Source organism: Oncorhynchus keta, chromosome 28, assembly GCF_023373465.1.
Source record: "Oncorhynchus keta strain PuntledgeMale-10-30-2019 chromosome 28, Oket_V2, whole genome shotgun sequence".
Classification (NCBI taxonomy): Eukaryota; Metazoa; Chordata; class Actinopteri; order Salmoniformes; family Salmonidae; genus Oncorhynchus; species Oncorhynchus keta.
Window position 1 is genome coordinate 27,630,853 of NC_068448.1, and position 21,771 is coordinate 27,652,623.

The window sequence follows — 21,771 nt, forward strand, 5'->3', positions numbered from 1 at the left end:
CCTTGTTGACTTTGAAGACCCCAAGCTTCCATTTTGGCCCCTCTTGACCTGTGTGTTTCCTATCAGACTGAGCTGAGATGGAAACTGGAGAGCAGGTTGGAGTGGAGGCTGTCCCCTACTGCTGTTCTGCCTGCGATGGTGGGGAGACCCCCGCCCGTGGCCTGGCCTGCCGCACCAGAAAGACCCGCAGCCTGAGCACCTTGTCTGCCACTGCTTGCGACTACAGGTACTATATTATAACCCTGTTTTCATTTCACCTTGTGCAATACTAAATGATGGAACAATATATTTTTTTTAAATACAAGTGCTAAGAAAAATGTCAAGTGACTTTTGGTTTTCTTACTACCCTATTTTTTGTCATTCTTATTGCCTTTTTATTATTTTCATTGTGTATGCAAATTGCTTTTTGGGTGTGAATCAACACCATGCTACCCCCATGACTAAAGATCTGTGCTGACAAAAAGTTACTGTGTGTTGCTGCTCTGTTAGCTACTGAAAATGGGGCATCTGTCATATAGTATGAGTATGACAGTTGAATCAACCTAAGATGCTTTTTATTTGAGAGAGATTTCCTGGTGAACAATGTTGGTGAGCAATGTTTTTCAGATGACACCGGGACCCACTCTCACACTTTCATTTATTCTGTCTTGGTAAATGTGCTAGCTTCTCATTTGCAGTATGGTTTGAGTTTGTGACTTGTGAGAGAGTACATTTGAGGCAGACCGTTACGACATGTCCTTGGTTTGCAATTGCACCATCCCAAATATGTGAAAGACTATACAGTCCCTCAAGCCACTAGAGCAGAGTTTTAGAGGGAACGGCACGCCAGTTTGTACGTAAGTGCGTTTGCCCACGGTGAATGGTGCAAGTGTGGTGGACGGAGTGTGTGTGAAGGAAACCACCAGCTGAACCCATCTACATGGAGCAGTAAATTGTCATCTGCTTTGGCATCACACACACACAGTGAGCTTGTCTGCAGCCTGTAGTGTAGTAGCAGATGGTGAACTTTTAGAACCAGACAATTAATAGGATTTGCTAACCTGCCACGTGACTTGACTGTCCAGAGGGCCCCCTGAGAGGGGAGGAGAATTTGTGAATTTGCTTGTAGCCAAATGTATATTATTTCCAAAACTGTTTTTTATTTTACTAGTTAAGTTAAGAACAAATTCTTATTTTCAATGACAGCCTAGGAACAGTGGGTTAACTGCCTGTTCAGGGGCAGAACGGAGTCAGGTCGGAGTTTTGAACTTGCAACCTTCCGGTTACTAGTCCAATGCTCTAACCACTAGGCTACCCATTGATTAAAGTATTTGATCAGTGTTTGAGATTACTGAACAAAAATATAAATGCAACATGTGAAGTGTTGGCCCCATGTTTCATGAACTGAAATTAAAGATCCCAGAAATGTTTCATGTGCACAAAAAGCTTATTTCTCTCAAATGTGCACAAATTTGTTTACATCTCTGTTAGTGAGCGTTTCTCCTTTGCTAAGACAATGCATCCACCTGACAGGTGTGGCATATCAAGAAGCTGATTAAACAGCATGATCATTACACAGGTGCATCTTGTGCTGGGGACAATAAATGGCCACTCTAAAATGTGCAGTTTTGTCACACAACACAATGCCACAGATGTCTCAAGTTTTGAGGGAGAGTGCAATTGGCATACTGACTGCAGGAATGCCCACCAGAGCTGTTGCCAGATAATTGAATATTAATTTCTTTACCATAAGCTGTCTCAAATGTCGTTTTAGAGATTTTGGCAGTATGTCCAAGCGGCCTCACAACCGCAGACCGCATGTAACCACACCAGCCCAGGACCTCTACATCTGGCTTCTTCACCTGCGGGATCGTCTGAGACCAGCCACCCAGACAGCTGATGAAACTGAGGAGTATTTATGTCTGTAATAAAGCCCTTTTGTGGTGAAAAACACTTTCTGATTGGTTGTGGGTGGGCCTATGCCCATCCATAGCTGCCCCCCTGCCCGGGTCACATGAAATCCATAGATTAGGGCATAATTCATTCAATTTCAATTGACTGATTTCCTTATATGAACTGTAACTCAGTAAAATCGTTGAAGTTGTTGCATGTTGCATTTATATTTTTGTTCGGTATAGTTTTTCTCAATTGGTTTAGATTTTAGATTTAATAGATTGGTTTTTTCATAAATATCATATTTAACTTGATTAATTTCCTTCCAAACTAATTTGTATTACCAGCCCTAGATATGAAACATACCTGTATCTGAAACATGCTAAAAGTTTAACGTCTTCCGAAAATTGTCCCCATCTACCAACACAAAATGACATTAGAATTCTTAAAAGATAATTCTTAGTGGCAATTCTTTTTGCAACTTCACATTATATGAGAGGATGGTGAAAATGTAGGCCCAGCCCATGTAGGATGGGTGCTTTACAGTTGCAAAGGACCCAAGGCTGAGTATGCATTCTTCTCATGGTTAAAGAGATTTAGTAAATTATTTTGAAAGGATATCCTGAGGTGTCTCGACACATCTACCAGTATTGTTTTCAGACTTTTGTGAGAGTGTTTTGAACCTGTAAACAACATGCTTTTTCTCTCTGTCATTCAGATGTTTCAGGAAAAATCAGTCTCTACATAGAACAAGTCCTGTGACCACTTTTGGACCCAAAGCATGTATGCTGCAGAATCCACACGCAATCATGTAAGTTACTATCAACTGATGCTTTTAAATGACACTTGGTGCATGTGATTCTTACCAACTGTGGAGAAAAGTCTCTGGCTGTGTCCCGAAATCTGTCTTGCCTATTACAGTACTTCCTAAAATGACATACTGTGTACAAATTGCACTACAGATAAAGCTCCATTACCAACAAATGTCAACATACTAGGCTCATCCATACTGAGAATGTGTCATCTAATTTTCTCCAGGGGCGCCGGTGTATATGATAATAAAAACTGTTTTTTTCTCTAATTGGCAGTATCATTTTGGTACAGCTCATCACCTTATCTGATTATCAGGTTGTCGTCAAACACGTGGGTCTGGAAAGACTGTTATCTTCCTCAGTAGTGTGCATTGATTTCTACTACACTGAACAAAAATATAAACACATTAACACGTAACAATTTCAAAGATTATACTGAGTTCCAAGTTATATAAGGAAATCAGTCAATTGAAATACATTTATTCGGCCCTTATCTATGGATTTCACAACTGGCAATACTGTTGGTCACAGATACCTTAAAAAAAACAGTTAGGGGCATGGATCAGAAAACCAGTCAGTATCTGGTGTGACCACCATTTGCCTCATGTAGCAAAATATCTCCTTTGCATATAGTTAATCAAGCTGTTGATTGTGGCCTGTGGAATTTGGTCTCACTCCTCTTAAATGGCTGTGCGAAGTTGCTGGATATTGTTGAGAACTGGAACACGCTGTTGTACACGTTGATCCAGAGCATCCCAAAAATGCTCAATGAGTGACATGTCTGGTGAGTATGCAGGTCATGGAAGAACTGGGACATTTTCAGCTTCCAGGAATTGTGTATAGATCCTTGCAACATGGGGCCGTACATTATCATACTGACACATGAGGTAATGGCGGTGGATGAATGGCACGACAATGGGCCTCAGGATTTTGTCACGGTATCTCTATGCATTCAAATTGCCATCAATAAAATACAATTGTGTTCGTTGTCCGTAGTTTATGCCTGCCCATACTATAACCCCACCGCCTCCATGAGACACTCTGTTCACAATGTTGACATCAACAAATAATTCGCTGACAGGATGCCATACACACTGTCTGCAATCTGCCCGGTACAGTTGAAACCGGGATTCATCCGTGAAGAGCACACTTCTCCAGCGTGTCAGTGGACATCGAAGGTGGGCATTTGCCCACTGAAGTCGGTCACGACGCCAAACTGCAGTCAGGTCCAGACCTTGGTGAGGACGACGAGCACGCAGGTGAGCTTCCCTGAGACATAAATTCTTTGGTTGTGCAAACCAACAGTTTCATCAGCTGTCCGGGTGGCTGGTCTCAGACGATCTCGCAGGTGAAGAAGCAGGATGTGAAGGTCCTGGGCTGGTGTGGTTACATGTGGTCTGCGGTTGTGAGGCAGGTTGGACATACTGCCAAGTTCTCTAAAACAACGTTGCGGCTTATGATAGAGACATTAACATTAAATTCTCTAGCATTAGCTCTGGTGGACATTCCTGCAGTCAGCATGCCAATTGCATGCTCCCTCAACTTTAAACACCTGTGGCATTGTGTTGTGTGATAAAACTGAACATTATTTAAACTGCAGCACCCCACCACTTCTGATATGGTTAACTAAAAAATGTACGCAAAAGCATTGAAAACATAGACAAAGTAGGCCTACTGTTTTTTTTTTTTACTGAATTGCCTTGCCTCATAATTAGTCAACATGCGCACTATGTCCTCCATAGAATGCTGCAGGTTGTGTGTGTGTGTCTTGACTAGGGCTGTTAAGGTGACCGTATTACCGCCACACCAGCGGTCACGAGTCATGATGGCAGCCAAATTCCACGTGTTTAGTCACGGTAATTGGGCTTCTCCAAGCTCTGATGCTGCTGATGGTCATTAGTAGCCTACCAAACCTGCTAACTGCCTGGTACTCGGCACTCTATTGTCCCTCTAATCACTCTGACATCAATGCAAATGTAATCGAAAATCAAACACTTCATGAGATCCCATGAACTCATGTTGTGCAACATTTCTACAGGCTATGCAATTGCGTATGAAAACAGCTTTCTATAGGCTAGGGCTACTATATTTATTTCTCAACTTTCCTAATATTAAGCACATTGCTTCTCTTTACAACAGGAGTATAGCCTACCTGGCTGGCATGAAAATAAATCACAGGGAAAACATCTTCCATTCGCTATTTAAGTTTACAGATGACATGTATTTTTTCCCCTGCCCCTGTTTCGAGACAGGTGCATGATAATGTTCCATTCTAAATCAAAATAAATTCCACACATATATTATTTAGTATATGTAAAGATAAGATTACATAAAGAACAGTCTGATGAGTGACAATATTAGCATATCACTTGTGAATTATATATTATCACTTGTGAATGGTGCCCAGTTTGTGAGCAGTAAGGCAAGAAACGATGCATGCCTTTTTTACGACTTTCTCAAATCATAGTCACACACCTCATGTAGGCTAGCCCATAGGCCTATGTGTTTGATAAGGTTTGTATCACAACTAAAGTGGCCAAATAACTTCTTGAAATTAAGCACATTAATCCGATTTACAATGGGTGTAACACCTAACTGGCATACATACGCAATGCGTGAGTTTCAAGTTTGGGGGAGAATTTACCATAAAAATGCACCTTTGTAATAAAAGCATTACATGCATAATTGTATTTGCATTCACTTTAGACAATTGTGTTTTCCGGCTAATTGATTGCATTTTGGAACATTCTCGTTTATAGGCTACTGCCGTGTGTGCATTGCTGTGCTTATAATGTGAAGAAATAGCCTAATAGTTTATCAACATTTGAATCTAAACGTTCTGATCTGTTGCGTCAGTCTCATTGCTTAAAAGGTTTTTGTGATGCTAGTGGTTGTATCAATTTGGGATCTATCGCATCCCACTGTCCCTGACTATGTTTGGAATATTTATTTCTCGCACAGAATAGAATAGGTCAACCTTTGTACTATGGGGGATAGTAGATTGATATAGGCAGCCTATGTCAATCAACTATCCCCCATAGACAGCCTATGTCAATCTACTATTGTACTATGTCAGTCTACTATCCCCCATAAAACTTGATAGGCTAGTGCTTTTGCTTTTTGTTTGGCCTACTGCTGAAACATAATTGTGGACAGTTCATCCAATATCTTCAAAATGCACCTCAGAACTGGTTAAGGATGCGGACCATTGCGTCCCCGATGTGTTTGTCTTCACTTGTAGCCTGTGAGAATGAGCAGATCACATGACTGGCATTGGCGGATAAGAATTGAGATATCTGAGAGAGCAGTGTGAGTGAGAGGCACTTCAGAGCAACCAGCCGGGAGAAAGGAATTATAATTATTATATTCAGCCAAGGGCACAACAGCCACTGGTCGCAAAAGGCATGGATTTTTTAGGGTGTATTACAGCCACACAAAGGGGATGCCCCGGGAAATTCAAGGCATTATCAAGTGTTTGTCAAATTGTGAATGAGACTGATGAAGTGTTTGCAGCCTGCGCAAATAACAAAGCAGAGCTCATGCCTTTTATGCTACTTTTTTGAAATCATCATTAGTCACTTGATGCAGCCTTGGAATGTATTAAAAATCCAAACATATAGCCCAACGTTTGTATCACAACTTAAAGTTGCATAAATAACTCTAAATTCGTCATATAGGAGGAATTGTTTCTTTAACCGCTCAACACAGAATAGCCGCATGTGCGCACTCCCTCAAATCGTTTAGAGAAAATAGCCTTTCTATTTTATTCAGCTATGTTCGATTGTGTTCTTCATACTATAAAATAATGCCACTGAATTCTAAGCAAATCTTGTCTGCTAAATTAACTAGTGTAGACCACAACCACATATGGCATAACCAGATCAGGGCCTAACATAAGGACAACTCAGAGAATGAAATTCTGTTCTTCAAAAATACACTGCATTTCCTTCATATCTTGTTTTTTTAGACCTGTCTAAAATAAATTATGGATTTATTTTAATGGTGTAGGCTATATTTCATGGATTTATTTGACTTTTTTTAAATGTAGATGTTCCAAATGTCTGCATCAGTGGCTTGTAGGCTATGCGTGGAAGCCAGGAGATGCTAAATGTGTTTGTTAATTAACAGTCAATTACCGTGAGACAGGCAGTTATTTGCTTGACAATCACCGGCACAGCCCTAGTCTTGACCAACCAGATTCACGGTAATCACCGGGCGCGACACATCGATAAAAAGCAGAGCGCACTCTCCACTTTCCTCAGGTACAGTTGAAGTCGGAAATTTGTATACACCTTAGCCAAACACATTTAAACTCAGGTTTTCACAATTCCTGACATTTAATCTTATTAAAAATTCCCTGTTTTTCTGGACAGTTAGGATCACCCCTTTTATTTTAAGAATGTGAAATGTCAGAATAATAGTAGAGAGAATGATTTATTTCAGCTTTTATTTCTTTCATCACATTCCCAGTGGGTGAGAAGTTTACATACACTCAATTAGTATTTGGTAGCATTGCCTTTAAATTGTTTAACTTGGGTCAAACGTTTCGGGTAGCCTTCCACAAGCTTCCCACAATAAGTTGGGTGAATTTTATCCGATTCCTCCTGACAGAGCTGGTGTAACTGAGTCAGGTTTGTTGGCCTTCTTGCTTGCACACTCTTTTTCAGTTCTGCCCACAGATTTTCCATAGGATTGAGGTCAGGGCAATGTGATGGCCACTCCAATACCTTGACTTTGTTGTCCTTAAGCCATTTTGTCACAACTTTGGAAGTATGATTGGGGTCATTGTCCATTTGGAAGACCCTTTTGCGACCAATCTTTAACTTCCTGACTGATGTCTTGAGATGTTGCTTCAATATATCCACATAATTTTCCTGCCTCATGAAGCCATCTATTTTGTGAAGTGCACCAGTCCCTCCTGGAGAAAAGCACCCACACAACATGATGCTGCCACCCCTGTCCTTCACGGTTGGGATGGTGTTCTTCGGCTTGCAAGCCTCCCCCTTTATCTTCCAAACATAACGATGGCCAAACAGTTCTATTTTTGTTTCATCAAACCAGAGGACATTTCTCTAAAAAAGTACAATCTTTGTTCCCATGTGCAGTTGCACACCATAGTCTGGCTTTGTTATGGCGGTTTTGGAGCAGTGGCTTCTTCCTTGCTGAGCGGCCTTTCAGGTTATATCAGTGTAAGACTCGTTTTACTGTGGATATAGATACTTTTTACCCTTTTGTGTCCTCCAGCATCTTCACAAGGTCCTTTGCTGTTGTTCTGGGATTTATTTGCACTTTTCGCATCAAAGTACGTATAGCATAAGACCATTTTTTTGTGTTAAGAGAAAATGTGGATGTGATTTTTTATTTTTTTTTAATGATATTCAGATTTTGGTTGGCCAGGCTACCTAGGATGTTTTAATCCAAAATTATTGACTGGTATTATTCAAATCAACAAATAGTGATGACATATGCTAGACTGTTAACCTTTTAACTGTTTCTTCTTGAAAAACATGTTGATAATATTTTTTCACTTACTGCTTATAACTCAACTTTATTTTGGAAATTACAGAGCTCTACCAGTCAAAAGAGGATCATGCCGGCAATTCGTATAGCATTTTTACTCATCTAAACAATATTACATAAATTACTTTAGATATGCTTAATTGGCTTTTATGGGAAGGTAAGCATTGTTAAATAAGGACAGATGTCAAATTTGAACAAATAATGATAATTTTGTGTCCTGTAATTATTTAATTACATTGAAAGTAATGTATTTTCACATTACTTTGTTAAATTATCCAGGTTTTTGTGAAATTATCCAGGTTTTTCCCCCATGTTTCACACACATGTTCAGACTACCTTTTGAGATATTATTTGACAAAGTGCAGTTTTTGTTTTACATTATAGGCATTATTTTATAAGTGACCTTTTGTCTGAATATGGATGAATTGACCCCACGAGGCATGAAATGCGGTTTAACCAATGTATGTTGCATAATAAGGTGTGTTGTCAACAATTCAATCATATTTTTCACCAATATAAGAAATTATAAAAAATATTTTATTACAATTTGTTCATACTTTATAATAATTTATATTGACTTGTCAACCATTATTTACACGTCTCTACTAACAGGAATGATGCAATATTTATCCATCAACAACTGAATTCCTATCTTTTATCCCATGACTGATTTTGAGTTTTCGTACAGGCCTGTGAGTGGGCAAAGGTAGTGCCACAACACCGAACTGCAGCAACCCAAAAGCATACAAATTATGTGAAGTGATGAAGGAGAGCTGGGGCAGTTGACCAAATTTTTCATATTCATTTCTAAATCTACTGTCAAAACATGCTTTACCAGCCAGTTGAAAAAACTGTTAAAGGGTTAATGCACCTGTAACTTTTTAATTACAGATGTATATAGAATTTAAAACTATGTGACTAGATTAGAACAACTCTGTTCTCATCATAGCCCATATAAAACCGTTTTGCAACGGATTAATCACTATGTCATTCCTTACACAGATATTGACTTTAAGGTCTGGAAGGTACTTTTTCATCAGCCAAGTCAGCAGTTGTGGCCACTTTCCCGAAAATGGGAATGTAGCTGATTACATGCAGAAATGGCATAACTTGTCAGTATCTTAATTGAACAACAGGAAGGAAGCAGAAACATATGTTTTACTGGCCTGTTACATCGGATGCGTAACTTTTTCTCAGCGTGAGACACTCCTATTAATTTCAACGAAACCTAGGCGTGAGCGCGCCAGCTCCACGAGAGGCTCTATTTTCAAGATTTCAACATGCAGCTCACACCTGACGGAGCTTATACACAAGGTGAAACAATGGCTTCCCATGCATTTTCATTGGAAGCGATGCGACCATGAACAGGTCAGGACTAAAGTTGTCAAAGCTTAACTTTATGCAAATCCTGTGTGATATTGCAGCGCGAGTAACCAATTGCTTTCTAACCCCTACTGGGTTGACAGGCAATGGCTGTTGATACGTAGCACAGCCTACTACAGTGATGCAAATTCATTAATTTTGTTGCTAGATTTTATCAACTTTTCAGACTTCCCTGGCAACTTGTTTGTCAAACAGTACCTAGCAACAAATTTAGATACGTTTAAACATTTATTTTGAATTTTTAGCAACTTTTGAATAGTGAATCAAATGCTAAAATGCATGTATTTTCCCTAAAAAAAAAAAAAAACGCTTTTCTCTGTCACACACTCAGTCACAACACACGTGCCTGGCTGCAAAAGTGCATTGTGAGTGACATCAGCAGAAGGCCAGCAGAAAGTTCAGTACATTGCAAATCATTGTTGGCTGACTGCAGTAGTACGGGTTCGTCGAGCCAAACCCAATGAATATAGTTGGTCACGAATGTTTGATCTTGAACAGAACTTACAACATCAATCAACATGTCTCAATCAAAATTGTACAGCCAGAAGTATAGAAAAGATTGGGAGTCTGTACCTGAACAAATGTCAAATCATATTTTTCGCCGAGTTGGCCAGTGAATTTGAGTCACGTTATTGTGTATTCGCACTCGGCTTGCCCTGACCAATGTTAACTATCTACTGTAGCAGGTAAAAAAATATATATTTTGTGACGCCCATACAGGAATTCTTTGCAGTTTGGTTCTATTCAGTTTTTTTTTAAATCCACTGCCTAATGGAACAACCACAGAGCAGACTCAACATTCCCAGCTGCCATAAATGCCATAAATTGTCTGTCTTTCACTTTAACAATGGGAATGAACCAGGAAGAGCAGTTTTAGGCTACACCTACTGGAATTCTTTACTGTTTTGTTGTTTTCAGAAGTAGAAAAATCACCTGGGCCAACTTTAGAGCAGGCTCAACTTGCCCGACTGCTCAGTTCACTTGCCCCAGGCATTAGGGCAACCCTTAAGGTCCCTGCTACAACTAGGTTTCAGAGTTTTACCTGGTTACCATCAGGAGAAAAAGAATTGCTGCACCACTCTGGGACCTGTGGTGCCACCTCTGACAGGGGGACATGTCAAAATGCTAATTTTTAGCAATTTAGCAAGTCTTGATTCATACAAAACATTTATTGAATTTTCCATGTGGTCTATATTAAAGGGCACTTCATTTTCATTTTTTTATTCAACATTGGTGCACAATTTCAATTTAAAATACCAAAGGGGCTGAAAACGGACTCATTTTGCAGAATGACCCCGATAATGTTGCATGTAAGCTTATATTATTTATGGATGGATCATACAGAAATATCAAAAGATTCTTTCAACACCTCCAAATTGGTGCAGGAACTGTCTATGGCGTGGGAACTGCTGACTTACTGCCCTTTTCTAAGACACCTGCTGGTAACTCTTAAAGGAAAGGTTCACCCATTTTGAATGTTATATTGTTTTTGTGCATCTCTGAGTGATGTTCCATTGATTCCCTGGGTCATTTAATGTTTTCATGTGTATCTGAGTTATTGGCGTTCTATTGACGTAGCACCGTGATAAAGTAATAGGAATACGACTTTTAGATCACTATTTCAATACTTGCCGGTGTCATAACTTGAAAGGATGTCTTCTCTCAAATGAGCTATTAATCATATATTTTTGCGATATTCCTACCTCGAAATGTGTAATAACAGATTTTTCCTATTTATCTGCGTCTTTAGTCCAGGGTGCATTGCATGGTGCCGTTGCCAGAATATTATAAAAAGGAGATAGGAATCCAATGAAGGAAGGAATGTATAACACCCCACCCAGTCCATTCATGTTGTCATGCTAAACTAATCGTCACGCAATCCCTTCTCAAAGTCAGTGTATATGTCGAGAAACATGGCTATTATCCTCTAAAGTATGTAATGTCACAAATCCTAAGCTATACAATACTACAGATGGCAAGTTAATTATCTCACATCTTGGAAAAGACTTGTAATGTTTATATTTTGGGTTCTGATGGAGTACAACATTTTTAACTAAGGTCATGAGGCATTTCTAAGTTATATTGTTCAAGAATCAGTGGGTACATATCGTTTGTTTATAAAAATGGATGTAGCAACTACAGATTGCCCCTTTAAGAAGAAAGAAAGTTCACTTAAAGGTGCTACACAATATTTTTTTGAATTTCTGCATTGCCATTTTTTTCAATTTAAAGTTTTATTAAGTTTTCTTGTTTTTCAATCAACCAACAAAACACATTCCACATTCACAGATGTGACAGGCTTTAAAAAAAAGAAAAAGTCAAAAAATAATAATACATTTGAAAAAATAAAAATAAAAATAAAAACACACAACAAAAAAAACATAACACTTGCAGCAGCACTATCAAGGTTCTTATCAGCTATTTCAAGCATTCGCTGAGACGACGGGCCAATAATTCGTTTTTAGGTTTTACAGTACCTTACACAACATGTATCTGCGCATTTCCCTAGTCACCCCGTTCACTCTGTCCAGTTTGAAATATAGTTGAATAGTGGAGACCAGAGTCTATCAAACTTGGGCTGTCTCTTGTGGAGGTCATAAGTGAGCTTTTCAAGAGGAAGAAAGTCAACAATCTGGTCAATCCACATTTTAAATGTAGGAGGGGTATTAGAGGCCCACAATGGAAGAATACATTTCTTAGCAAAGTATGTAATAGTCATAAGCACATTTTCTCTGTCAGGATCAAGAACAAAGTCCTGCTGGGCATTAAGAAGATAGATACACAGGGTCATATCAAAATGTACCTCTAGTATTTTCTGTGCAGCAGTATGTACAGATTGCCAGAATCTGGCAATCTCCCTACAGCTCCAAAATACATGCATATAGGTTCCACTTTCAGAGGTACATCTTTTACAGTTAGGAGACATATCTGTTTTCATTCTATGGAGTCTCAAAGGAGTATAATAAAATTTGTACAAACATTTGTAATTAGATTCTTTCATTTTTACACTGGTAGAGGAGCAGTATACCCTGTCGCAAACCTCCGCCCATAACTCATCACTGATAGTCAGACCAAGGTCCTTTTCCCAGATTATTTTCAAAGGAGTAAAGGAGGAGCTTCCTTTCTCAGAAACTTCATTCAACTGAGTTCTAAACCTCCTCTTGGAGGTAAATGAGGAAATTACATGTCTAATTTGAAGATATTTTAAAAAATCTTGGCACATCGAATTCACTGCAGAGCTCTTGAAAGGATTTCAGTGTAGTGGTTTTCTGATGAAATAGGTCTGAAAAGGTCCTGATTCCTAGAGTATGCCAAAGATTAAAGTTGGCATCCCTCAGAGCTTTTGGCAAGTCTGGGTTGCCTACTGTAGACGAGTGAGAACATATTTGGGAGGAAATGCCCAGGTATTTCTTACAGTCCCTCCATGCTAGTAGGGTGCTGTAAATCGCAAAGGTTTTGGCTATGTTGCCCACTTCACTAAAGTTATTAATGAATATAATTGAGCTTAAGGGCAATGAACCACAGGATAGGGCTTCTATCTGAATCCACATTGACTCTTGTCTGTTTGTGATCCATGTTAGCATGTTGCGGATTTGGGCAGACCAGTAGTACAATTGAAGGGAGGGAAGGGCAAGACCGCCTTTAGATTCAGGTTTTGATAAAGTGGAAAACTTGATCGTAGGTTTTTTATTGCCCCATATAAATTTGGTGATGCTTTGGTTAGTTGTTTTGAAGAAGGAAACTGGGAGATAGCATGGGAGCATCTGAAATAAGTAGTTCAGTCTTGCATTGCCAAAATAAAATGTCCTTAGTATACCTGGCGCTAAGTGGAATGATAGTGTTAAAAGTGTTAAGCCATTTTTGCGCATTTGTTTTGAACATCTATTGCATTAAAGTACTTAATTATTACCAAGAAATTATTTCAAAATGATATAAAAACAACTGCATTGGGCATATTTAAAAACATATATATATATTTTTTGTCATTTAGCAGACGCTCTTAACCGGAGTGACTTACAGTTAGTGCATTCATTTTAAGATATCAAGGTGGGGACAACTATATATCACAGTCATAGTAAGTTAATTATTCCTAAATAAAGTAGCTATCAGTAAAGTCAGGGCTGGTAAAGGGGGGGTCAAGTGCGAGTGTTAGTTCACAAAAGTTTAGTTTTTTTTGTGAGTCAATAAGTATTCAACCCTTTTGTTATGGCAAGCCTAAATAAGTTCAGGAGTAAAAATGTACCTTACAAGTCACACAATAAGTTGCATGGACTCACTCTGTGTGCAATAATTCTGTTTAACATAATTTTTGAATGACTACCTCATCTCTGTACCCCACACATACAATTATCTGTAAGGTCCCTCAGTCGAGCAGTGACTTTCAACCACAGATTCAACCACAAAGACCAGGAAGGTTTTCCAATGCCTTCCAAAGAACGGCACCTATTGGTAGATGGGTAAAAAAAAAAGAGCAGACATTGAATATCCCTTTGAGTGAAGGACTGTAACGGAACTTTTTGAGTTTTTGTCTGGACGAAGTGCCTGCGCCTCATGAAGATGGATTACTGGGCTGAACACGCTAACAACAAGTGGCTATTTGGACATAAATGATGGACTTTATGGAACAAATCAGTCATTTATTGTCGAACTGGGATTTCTGGGAGTGCCTTCTGATGAAGATCATCAAAGGTAAGTGAATATTTATGTTGTTATTTCTATCTTTGTTGACTCCAAAATGGCGGATATTCCTCTGGGTGTTTTGGGTTCTGAGCGCCGTTCTCAAATTATGCTTTTTCCGTAACGTTTTTTTGATATCTGACACAGCGATTGCATTAAGGAGAAGTCTAACTTTAATTCTGTGAATAACAGTTGAATCTTTTATCAATGTTTATTATGAGTATTTTTGCAAAATCACCAGATATTTTGGAATCAAAACATTACTGCACATAACGCGCCAATGGAAACTGAGATTTTTGGATATAAATATGTACATTGTCGAACAAAACATACATGTTTTATGTAACATGATGTCCCATGAGTGTCATCTGATGAAGATCATCAAGGTTAGTGATTCATTTTATCTATATTTCTGCTTTTGTGACTCCTATCTTTGTCTGGAAAAATGGCTGTGTTTAAAAAAAAAACGTGGCTATGACCTAACATAATCATATGTTGTGCTTTCGCTGTAAAGCATTTTTGAAATTGGACACATTGGGTAGATTAACAAGATGTTTATCTTTCATTTGCTGTATTGGACTTGTTAATGTGTGAAAGTTACATATTTCAAAAAAGTTATTTTTGAATTTCTCACGCTGCCTTTTCAGCAGAATGTTGTGCGGAACCCCTGCCCTAGAAAGGTTAAAACAGAGTTTAAACAGAGTTTAATGGCTGTGATAGAAAACTGAGGATGGATCAACAACATTGTAGTTACTCCACTAACCTAATACTAACCTAATTGACAGAATGAAAAGAAGGAAGCCTGTACAGAATAAAAATATTCCAAAACATGCATCCTGTTTGCAATAAGTACTGCAATAATCACTAAAGTAAAACTGGAAAAAATGTAACAAAGAAATAATATTTATATTTGAATACAAAGCGTTATGTTGGGGCAAATCCAACACAACACATCACTGAGTACCACTCTTCATATTTTCAAGCATGGTGGTGGCTGCATCATGTTATGTGTATGCTTGTCATCGGCAAGGACTAGGGAGTTTTTTAAGATAAAAAGACATGGAATAGAGCTAAGCACAGGCAAAATCATAGATGAAAACCTGGTTCAGTCTGCTTTCCAACAGACACTGGGAGACAAATTCACCTTTCAGCAGGACAGTAACCTAAAACAAAAGACAAAATATACACTGGAGTTGCTTACCAAGACAACATCTCATTTAAGGACCTGTGCCATATAAATTGCAAAATAGTTGGGAAGAGATTTTCGATGTACCGATTCCATGGCACATTGTTTATGAATTGACAAGCAAAACGACACCAGATTCAATACTTAGAATTTTCCAGCTTCAATACAAAATTCTTGCAACCAATAGAATGTTATATATATGGGGGATACAATCTTACCAGCTCTGCAGATTTTGCTGCAAGGAGGCAGTGTCACTAGATAATTTATTTTGGTACTGTCCATATGTAGCTCGTTTTTGGTCACAGGTTCAGGAATGGCTGAAGAATTGCAACATTTACCTAGAGCTAACGCTGCACATAGCAATACTGGGTGATTTGAAAAGTCATAGTCAATCGATCAATAACATGGTAATTATTTTAGCAAAAATGTTTATCTTTAATTACAATCTGTAGAAACTATGAGAATAGAAATGTTCAGTATTTTTGTGAAGCATCATAGCACAGTTGAAAAATATATGGCAAATAGAAATCCAGAACATAATTGCAAAAGGGTTTTCTAATGATCAATTAGCCTTTTAAAATTAGTGGTCCTTCTGTGGCTCAGTTGGTAGAGCATGGCGCTTGTAACGCCAGGGTAGTGGGTTCGATTCCCGGGACCACCCATACGTAGAATGTATGCACACATGACTGTAAGTCGCTTTGGATAAAAGCGTCAGCTAAATGGCATATATTATTATTATATTATTATATATTATTATAAACTTGGATTAGCTAACACAACATGCCATTGGAACACAGAATAATGGTTCCCGATAATGGGCCTCTACGCCTAAGTAGATATTCCATAAAAACATCTGCAATTTCCAGCTACAATAGTCATTTACAACATTAACAATGTCTACGCTGTATTTCTGATCAATTTGAATTTATTTTAATGGACAAAAAATGTGCTATTCTTTCAAAAACAAGGACATTTATAAGTGACCCCGAACTTTTGAACAGAAGTGTGTGTGTGTGGATATATTTACCCCCAAAAAAAAAAATAATATTTGGAAATGATGCAGACAATTACATTGATTGAAGCAACAATCTATCTGCAATATTAAAGCTGATCCACCCCCCCCAAAAAATAAATATAAAAATAGAGAACATTGAGTGTTAAATTGGCTTGAAAATCTGTGGCAAGACTTGAAAATGGCTCTCTAGCAACAATCAACAACCAACTTGACAGAGATTGAAGAATTAAAAAATATATATAGTACAATCCTGGAGTGCACAGCTCTTAGAGATTTGCCTAGAAAGACTGTAATCGCTGCCAAGGTGATTCTAACATCTATTACCTCGGGTGTGAACACTTACAGTGGGGCAAAATAGTATTTAGTCAGCCACCAATTGTGCAAGTTCTCCCACTTAAAAATATGAGAGAGGTCTGTAATTTTCATCACAGGTACACTTCAACTATGACAGACAAAAAGAGGGGAAAAAATCCAGAAAATCACATTGTAGGATTTTTAATGAATTTATTTGCAAATTATGGTGGAAAATAAGTATTTGGTCAATAACAAAAGTTTATCTCAATACTTTGTTATATACCCTTTGTTGGCAATGACAGAGGTCAAACGTTTTCTGTAAGTCTTTACAAGGTTTTCCAGCAACAGCCCCAAAACATCTCTGCTCTAGAGGAGATCTGCATGGAGGAATGGGCCAAAATACCAGCTACAGTGTGTGAAAACCTTGTGAAGACTTACAGAAAACATTTGACATCCCCATATTTTTTTTTCTTTTTTTCCCCTGCTCTTTTGCACACCAGTATGTCTACTTGCACATCCTCATCTGCACATCTATCACTCCAGTGTTAATTGCTAAATTGTAATTATTTTGCCTCTATGGCCTATTTATTGCCTTACCTTCCTACTCTTATGCATTTGCACACATTGTACATTTTTCTATTGTGTTATTGACTGTACGTTTGTTTATGTGTACCTCTGTGTTGTTGTTTTTGTCGCACTGCTTTGCTTTATCTTGACCAGGTCGCAGTTGTAAATGAGATCTTGTTCTCAACTGGCCTACCTGTTTAAATAAGGGTGAAATATATACTGTATGTTTTTTTAAATTAGTGAAAATCAACACAACAGTCACTAAATGGATTCACTGACACAGTAATAAGGCTTTGGTCTCCAGTTATGTCTTCGGCATCCAATCGAAAAACCTAACCACAATGGGAAAATAAGTTTCTTGTTTAGTATCGAAATAAGGAGACAGGAGTTGCATATTTATAGACTGTAAAAAACATAATTGTTATTGTCAGTGTAAAATAGTTTGCATTTCACAAGGGCCATTTTTGTTTTAGATGTTTACTTTTTATCCTGGTATGAAAATATTCCTTTCACTAGTGCAGGGTTTGTTCTAGATCAAAAAACGGGCTTAGGTACACAATTTGCCATGGGGCTGAGTGAAGATGTTGCTGTTTTCAAGCAAATTTCCTGCAATTTGCCACATTTTGCAATAGTTTAAAGAACACAGCATAAGCTATCTGAATGACTCAAATATAATCAATTCAATGGGAGCCCCATGCCATGACAAAAATAGTCAGATATTTTATTATTAAAATATAGGTCCATTATATATTCTGCTTCATTTTCTATCTGAATATGTTTTCCCATCCCATATAAATTTTCGGCCAGCCCAAGCATTTCCTATACAGAAAGAACCCTGCATTAGTGGATATTTGTTTCCCGTTATATAATGTGGAGATGTCTGCTGTGCTGATTTGACTGATGTGGGCAAGAGAAAGTTGCTTGATCTGCAGGCAGTGAAATGTTTTAGCCTTGAAAGTGTGACACACACAGGCAACCCCTCCCCCTTTCTTACACACCTACACACACTTGTGTTGTGTGATTCACCTCTAAAAATAAAAATTCCATCTTCTGTCCAACTCATCTCCAGTCATTGGTGAAGAAGTCCCCCCTCAATTTGTTGGGCATGGTGTCCCATGTTGACTCCAATGCTTCCCACAGTTATGTCAAGTTGGCTGTTCTCGTTGCAGTTCTTGACAAAAACCAGTGCGTCTGGCACCTACTACCATAACCTGTTCAAAGATACTTAAGTATTTTGTCTTTCCCATTCACCCTCTGAATCACATACATATATAATCCATGTCTCATTTGTCTCAAGTTTTAACAATCCTTCTTTAACCTGTCTCCTCCCCTTCATCTACACTGATTTGAAGTGGATTTAACAAGTGACATCAATGAGGGATCATAGCTTTCACCTGGATTCACCTGGTCAGTCTATGTCATGGAAAGAGCAGGTGTCCTTAATGTTTTGGACACTAAGTGTAGTATGTCTGTCATTATAATGACAGGCACTCATTTTAGGATGGCCCTTTTCTGTTATGTAGCAAAATATTTGTTTACTATTTGTTTCTTTGTTAAACTCTTCTAAAATGTGTCTATTTTAATACATTCATGGATTTTTTTTTTATTCGACAGAGCATTATGGGGTAGTTAAATTTTTATTTTACTGTATGTGCCCAAGAAAAAATATTATAATACTCATTGAATAATATAAAACAAACAACAATTCATAGTACTTATTCCTCATATCAAGGAAGTGTAATCCGTCTGTAGTGGTCCTATGTATGTAATGTTCTCAGATGAACTACTTTTAGGAAGGACTAACCCGGGAAAGTCCACTTGAGCATTGTTCTATAACATCTTAACACAGCCAGCCAATGAGAGAGTTGTCTTCCCTTAAAGGGGAGGGTCTGTAATTGTTGTAGGCGGGGCTGATGATGATGTCATTCTATCTGGTCTGTTTTAAGAGGAGTGAGAGGTTTGGGTCACCTTCAGAATGCAGAGTAGAGATTTAGAGTTAATATTTACACAAGGCAATCCAGGAAGAAGTAGTGACAACTGTGGCTTTTCTGGTGGTTTGATGAAGGATAGATATTGAAGGCAGCTTATGGGAAGACTATCAACAGAATTCAACTTCAGTGGTGAGATCTGCATTAGGTGCTTAAATACAACTTGAATTAACCACTGGATTTTTTAAAGAATGCTTTAGGCACACAGAGACTGTACAGAGCAAAATGAGTTGTTTTGCTTTAGATAGTGGAATAGGTAGACTGAAGAGCAGGTAGCTAGGCATAACCAAGCACAGTCTGTCAGTGCTCTCTCCACCCATCTCTGCTTGAAGAAGCATCACATGCAGACAGCCATGAAATTCAACCAGTGTGTGCAACCGCAAGCTCCGGAGAACAGCGACAACAAAGTGTGGAAATGGTGAGAATATTCTCTCTCTCTCTCTCTTTCTTTCTATTCGGCTGACAGGCTTTCTCAGTAGGAACATGGCTTTACCAGTAATGTTTGATGAGGGAAGTACTAACCTGCATTGTCCTGTAGTATCAGCATAGTAAATGTTTGTTTTTTTTCCTTTTGCTTTTGGTTTGTCATTAGGTGACATTAGGACCTGAAAGACTTATACCTGTGTATTAGTATCTATGGTATGTACAGATAGTATCCATCTGTAGAGTATCTATGGTCATATGGGCATGATTTTACTCTCATTTGTAAACAGTGGAATTTAAAATGAGAAGTACTATTCCTAGATGGCTGGCTGTAGGTTGAGGTTATTATGAGTGACTGTTATTTGTAACTAAATGAGCCATACCACTGACAAAAACACAGGCACATTGTGATATAGTCCATATTTGGTCTTTGTAATGAAACAGGGACGAGGGTTTCTCCGACCTGTTTAGCCAGACTTTCTCCAATGGGGGCAGGGGTGTGGGTGAGGGTTTGCCTGTTCTGATATTGGCTTATAACAGGCTAATTGTGTGCTCACTGCTCACATATGTCACACAAACAAATTACATGTTTTTAGAAAGTGTCTTTCGTAGTAAAGCCCAATGTTACGTTTTGTAAAGATGTTTTCTCATGTATCAAAACATGAGCATCTTTTTATATTTTTTTTGTAGCCTATTCCTGTGTGGAATTGGAATTTGTGGCCTTTCATGAATAGAAGTACATTCAGAGAAAGTCATGAGTTGGGTTGTGTCTTCGGTCTGTAATAGTTTGACACAAGCCCCCACCTCCCCCACGAGCACTAATGACTGTGGTGTACTGCACACACCCTCTCTGGCTAACACACCCTCTCTGGTTAACTGACTCAGTTGTTGACAATAAACAGATACAGTGGGGCAAAAAAGTATTTAGTCAGCCACCAATTGTGCAAGTTCTCCCACTTAAAGAGATGAGAGGCCTGTAATTTTCATCATAGGTACACTTCAACTATGACAGACAAAATGAGAAAGAAAATCCAGAAAATCACATTGTAGGATTTTTAATTAATTTATTTGCAAATTATGGTGGAAAATAAGTATTTGGTCAATAAAAAAAGTTTATCTGAATAGTTTGTTATATACCCTTTGTTGGCAATGACAGAGGTCAAACGTTTTCTGTAAGTCTTCACAAGGTTTTCACACACTGTTGCTAGTATTTTGGCCCATTCCTCCATGCAGATCTCCTCTAGAGCAGTGATGTTTTGGGGCTGTTGCTGGGCAACACGGACTTTCAACTCCCTCCAAAGATTTTCTTTGGGGTTGAGATCTGGAGACTGGCGAGGCCACTCCAGGACCTTGAAATGGTTCTTACGAAGCCACTCCTTTGTTGCCCGGGCGGTGTGTTTGGGATCATTGTCATGCTGTAAGACCCAGCCACGTTTCATCTTCAATGCCCTTGTTGATGGAAAGAGGTTTTCACTCAAAATCTCATGATACATGGCCCCATTCATTCTTTCCTTTACACTGATCAGTCGTCCTGGTCCCTTTGCAGAAAAACAGCCCCAAAGCATGATGTTTCCACCCCCATGCTTCACAGTAGGTATGGTGTTCTTTGGATGCAACTCGGCATTCTTTGTCCTCCAAACACGACGAGTTGAGTTTTTACCAAAAAGTTATATTTTGGCTTCATCTGACCATATGACATTCTCCCAATCTTCTTCTGGATCATCCAAATGCTCTCTAGCAAACTTCAGACGGGCCTGGACATGTACTGGCTTAAGCAGGGGGACACGTCTGGCACTGCAGGATTTGAGTCCCTGGCGGTGTCGTGTGTTACTGATGGTAGGCTTTGTTACTTTGGTCCCAGCTCTCTGCAGGTCATTCACTAGGTCCCCCCGTGTGGGTCTGGGATTTTTGCTCACCGTTCTTGTGATCATTTTGACCCCACGGGGTGAGATCTTGCGTGGAGCCCCAGATCGAGGGAGATTATCAGTGGTCTTGTATGTCTTCCATTTCCTAATAATTGCCCCCACAGTTGAT

At 38.7% G+C, this 21,771-nt stretch overlaps 1 protein-coding gene across 6 annotated transcripts in view; it reads left to right on the forward strand.

Moving 5' to 3' along the window:
* Positions 1-70: 70 nt before the first annotated feature.
* Positions 71-21,771, forward strand: part of LOC118360935 (NAD kinase-like) — a 34,897-nt gene continuing 13,196 nt past the window's right edge. For 3 of the 6 annotated variants that reach the window (XM_035740512.2, XM_035740514.2, XM_035740513.2), the window contains exons 1-2: positions 71-226; positions 2,591-2,683. In XM_035740512.2, the coding sequence (XP_035596405.1) occupies positions 78-226; positions 2,591-2,683 (242 nt within the window). In that variant the 5' untranslated portion in view covers positions 71-77. Of the gene's footprint in view, positions 227-1,753; positions 1,900-2,590; positions 2,684-9,451; positions 9,573-19,273; positions 19,733-21,771 lie in introns of those variants that run through there. The other 3 variants (XM_052482661.1, XM_035740516.2, XM_035740515.2) reach the window with 3 other exon arrangements.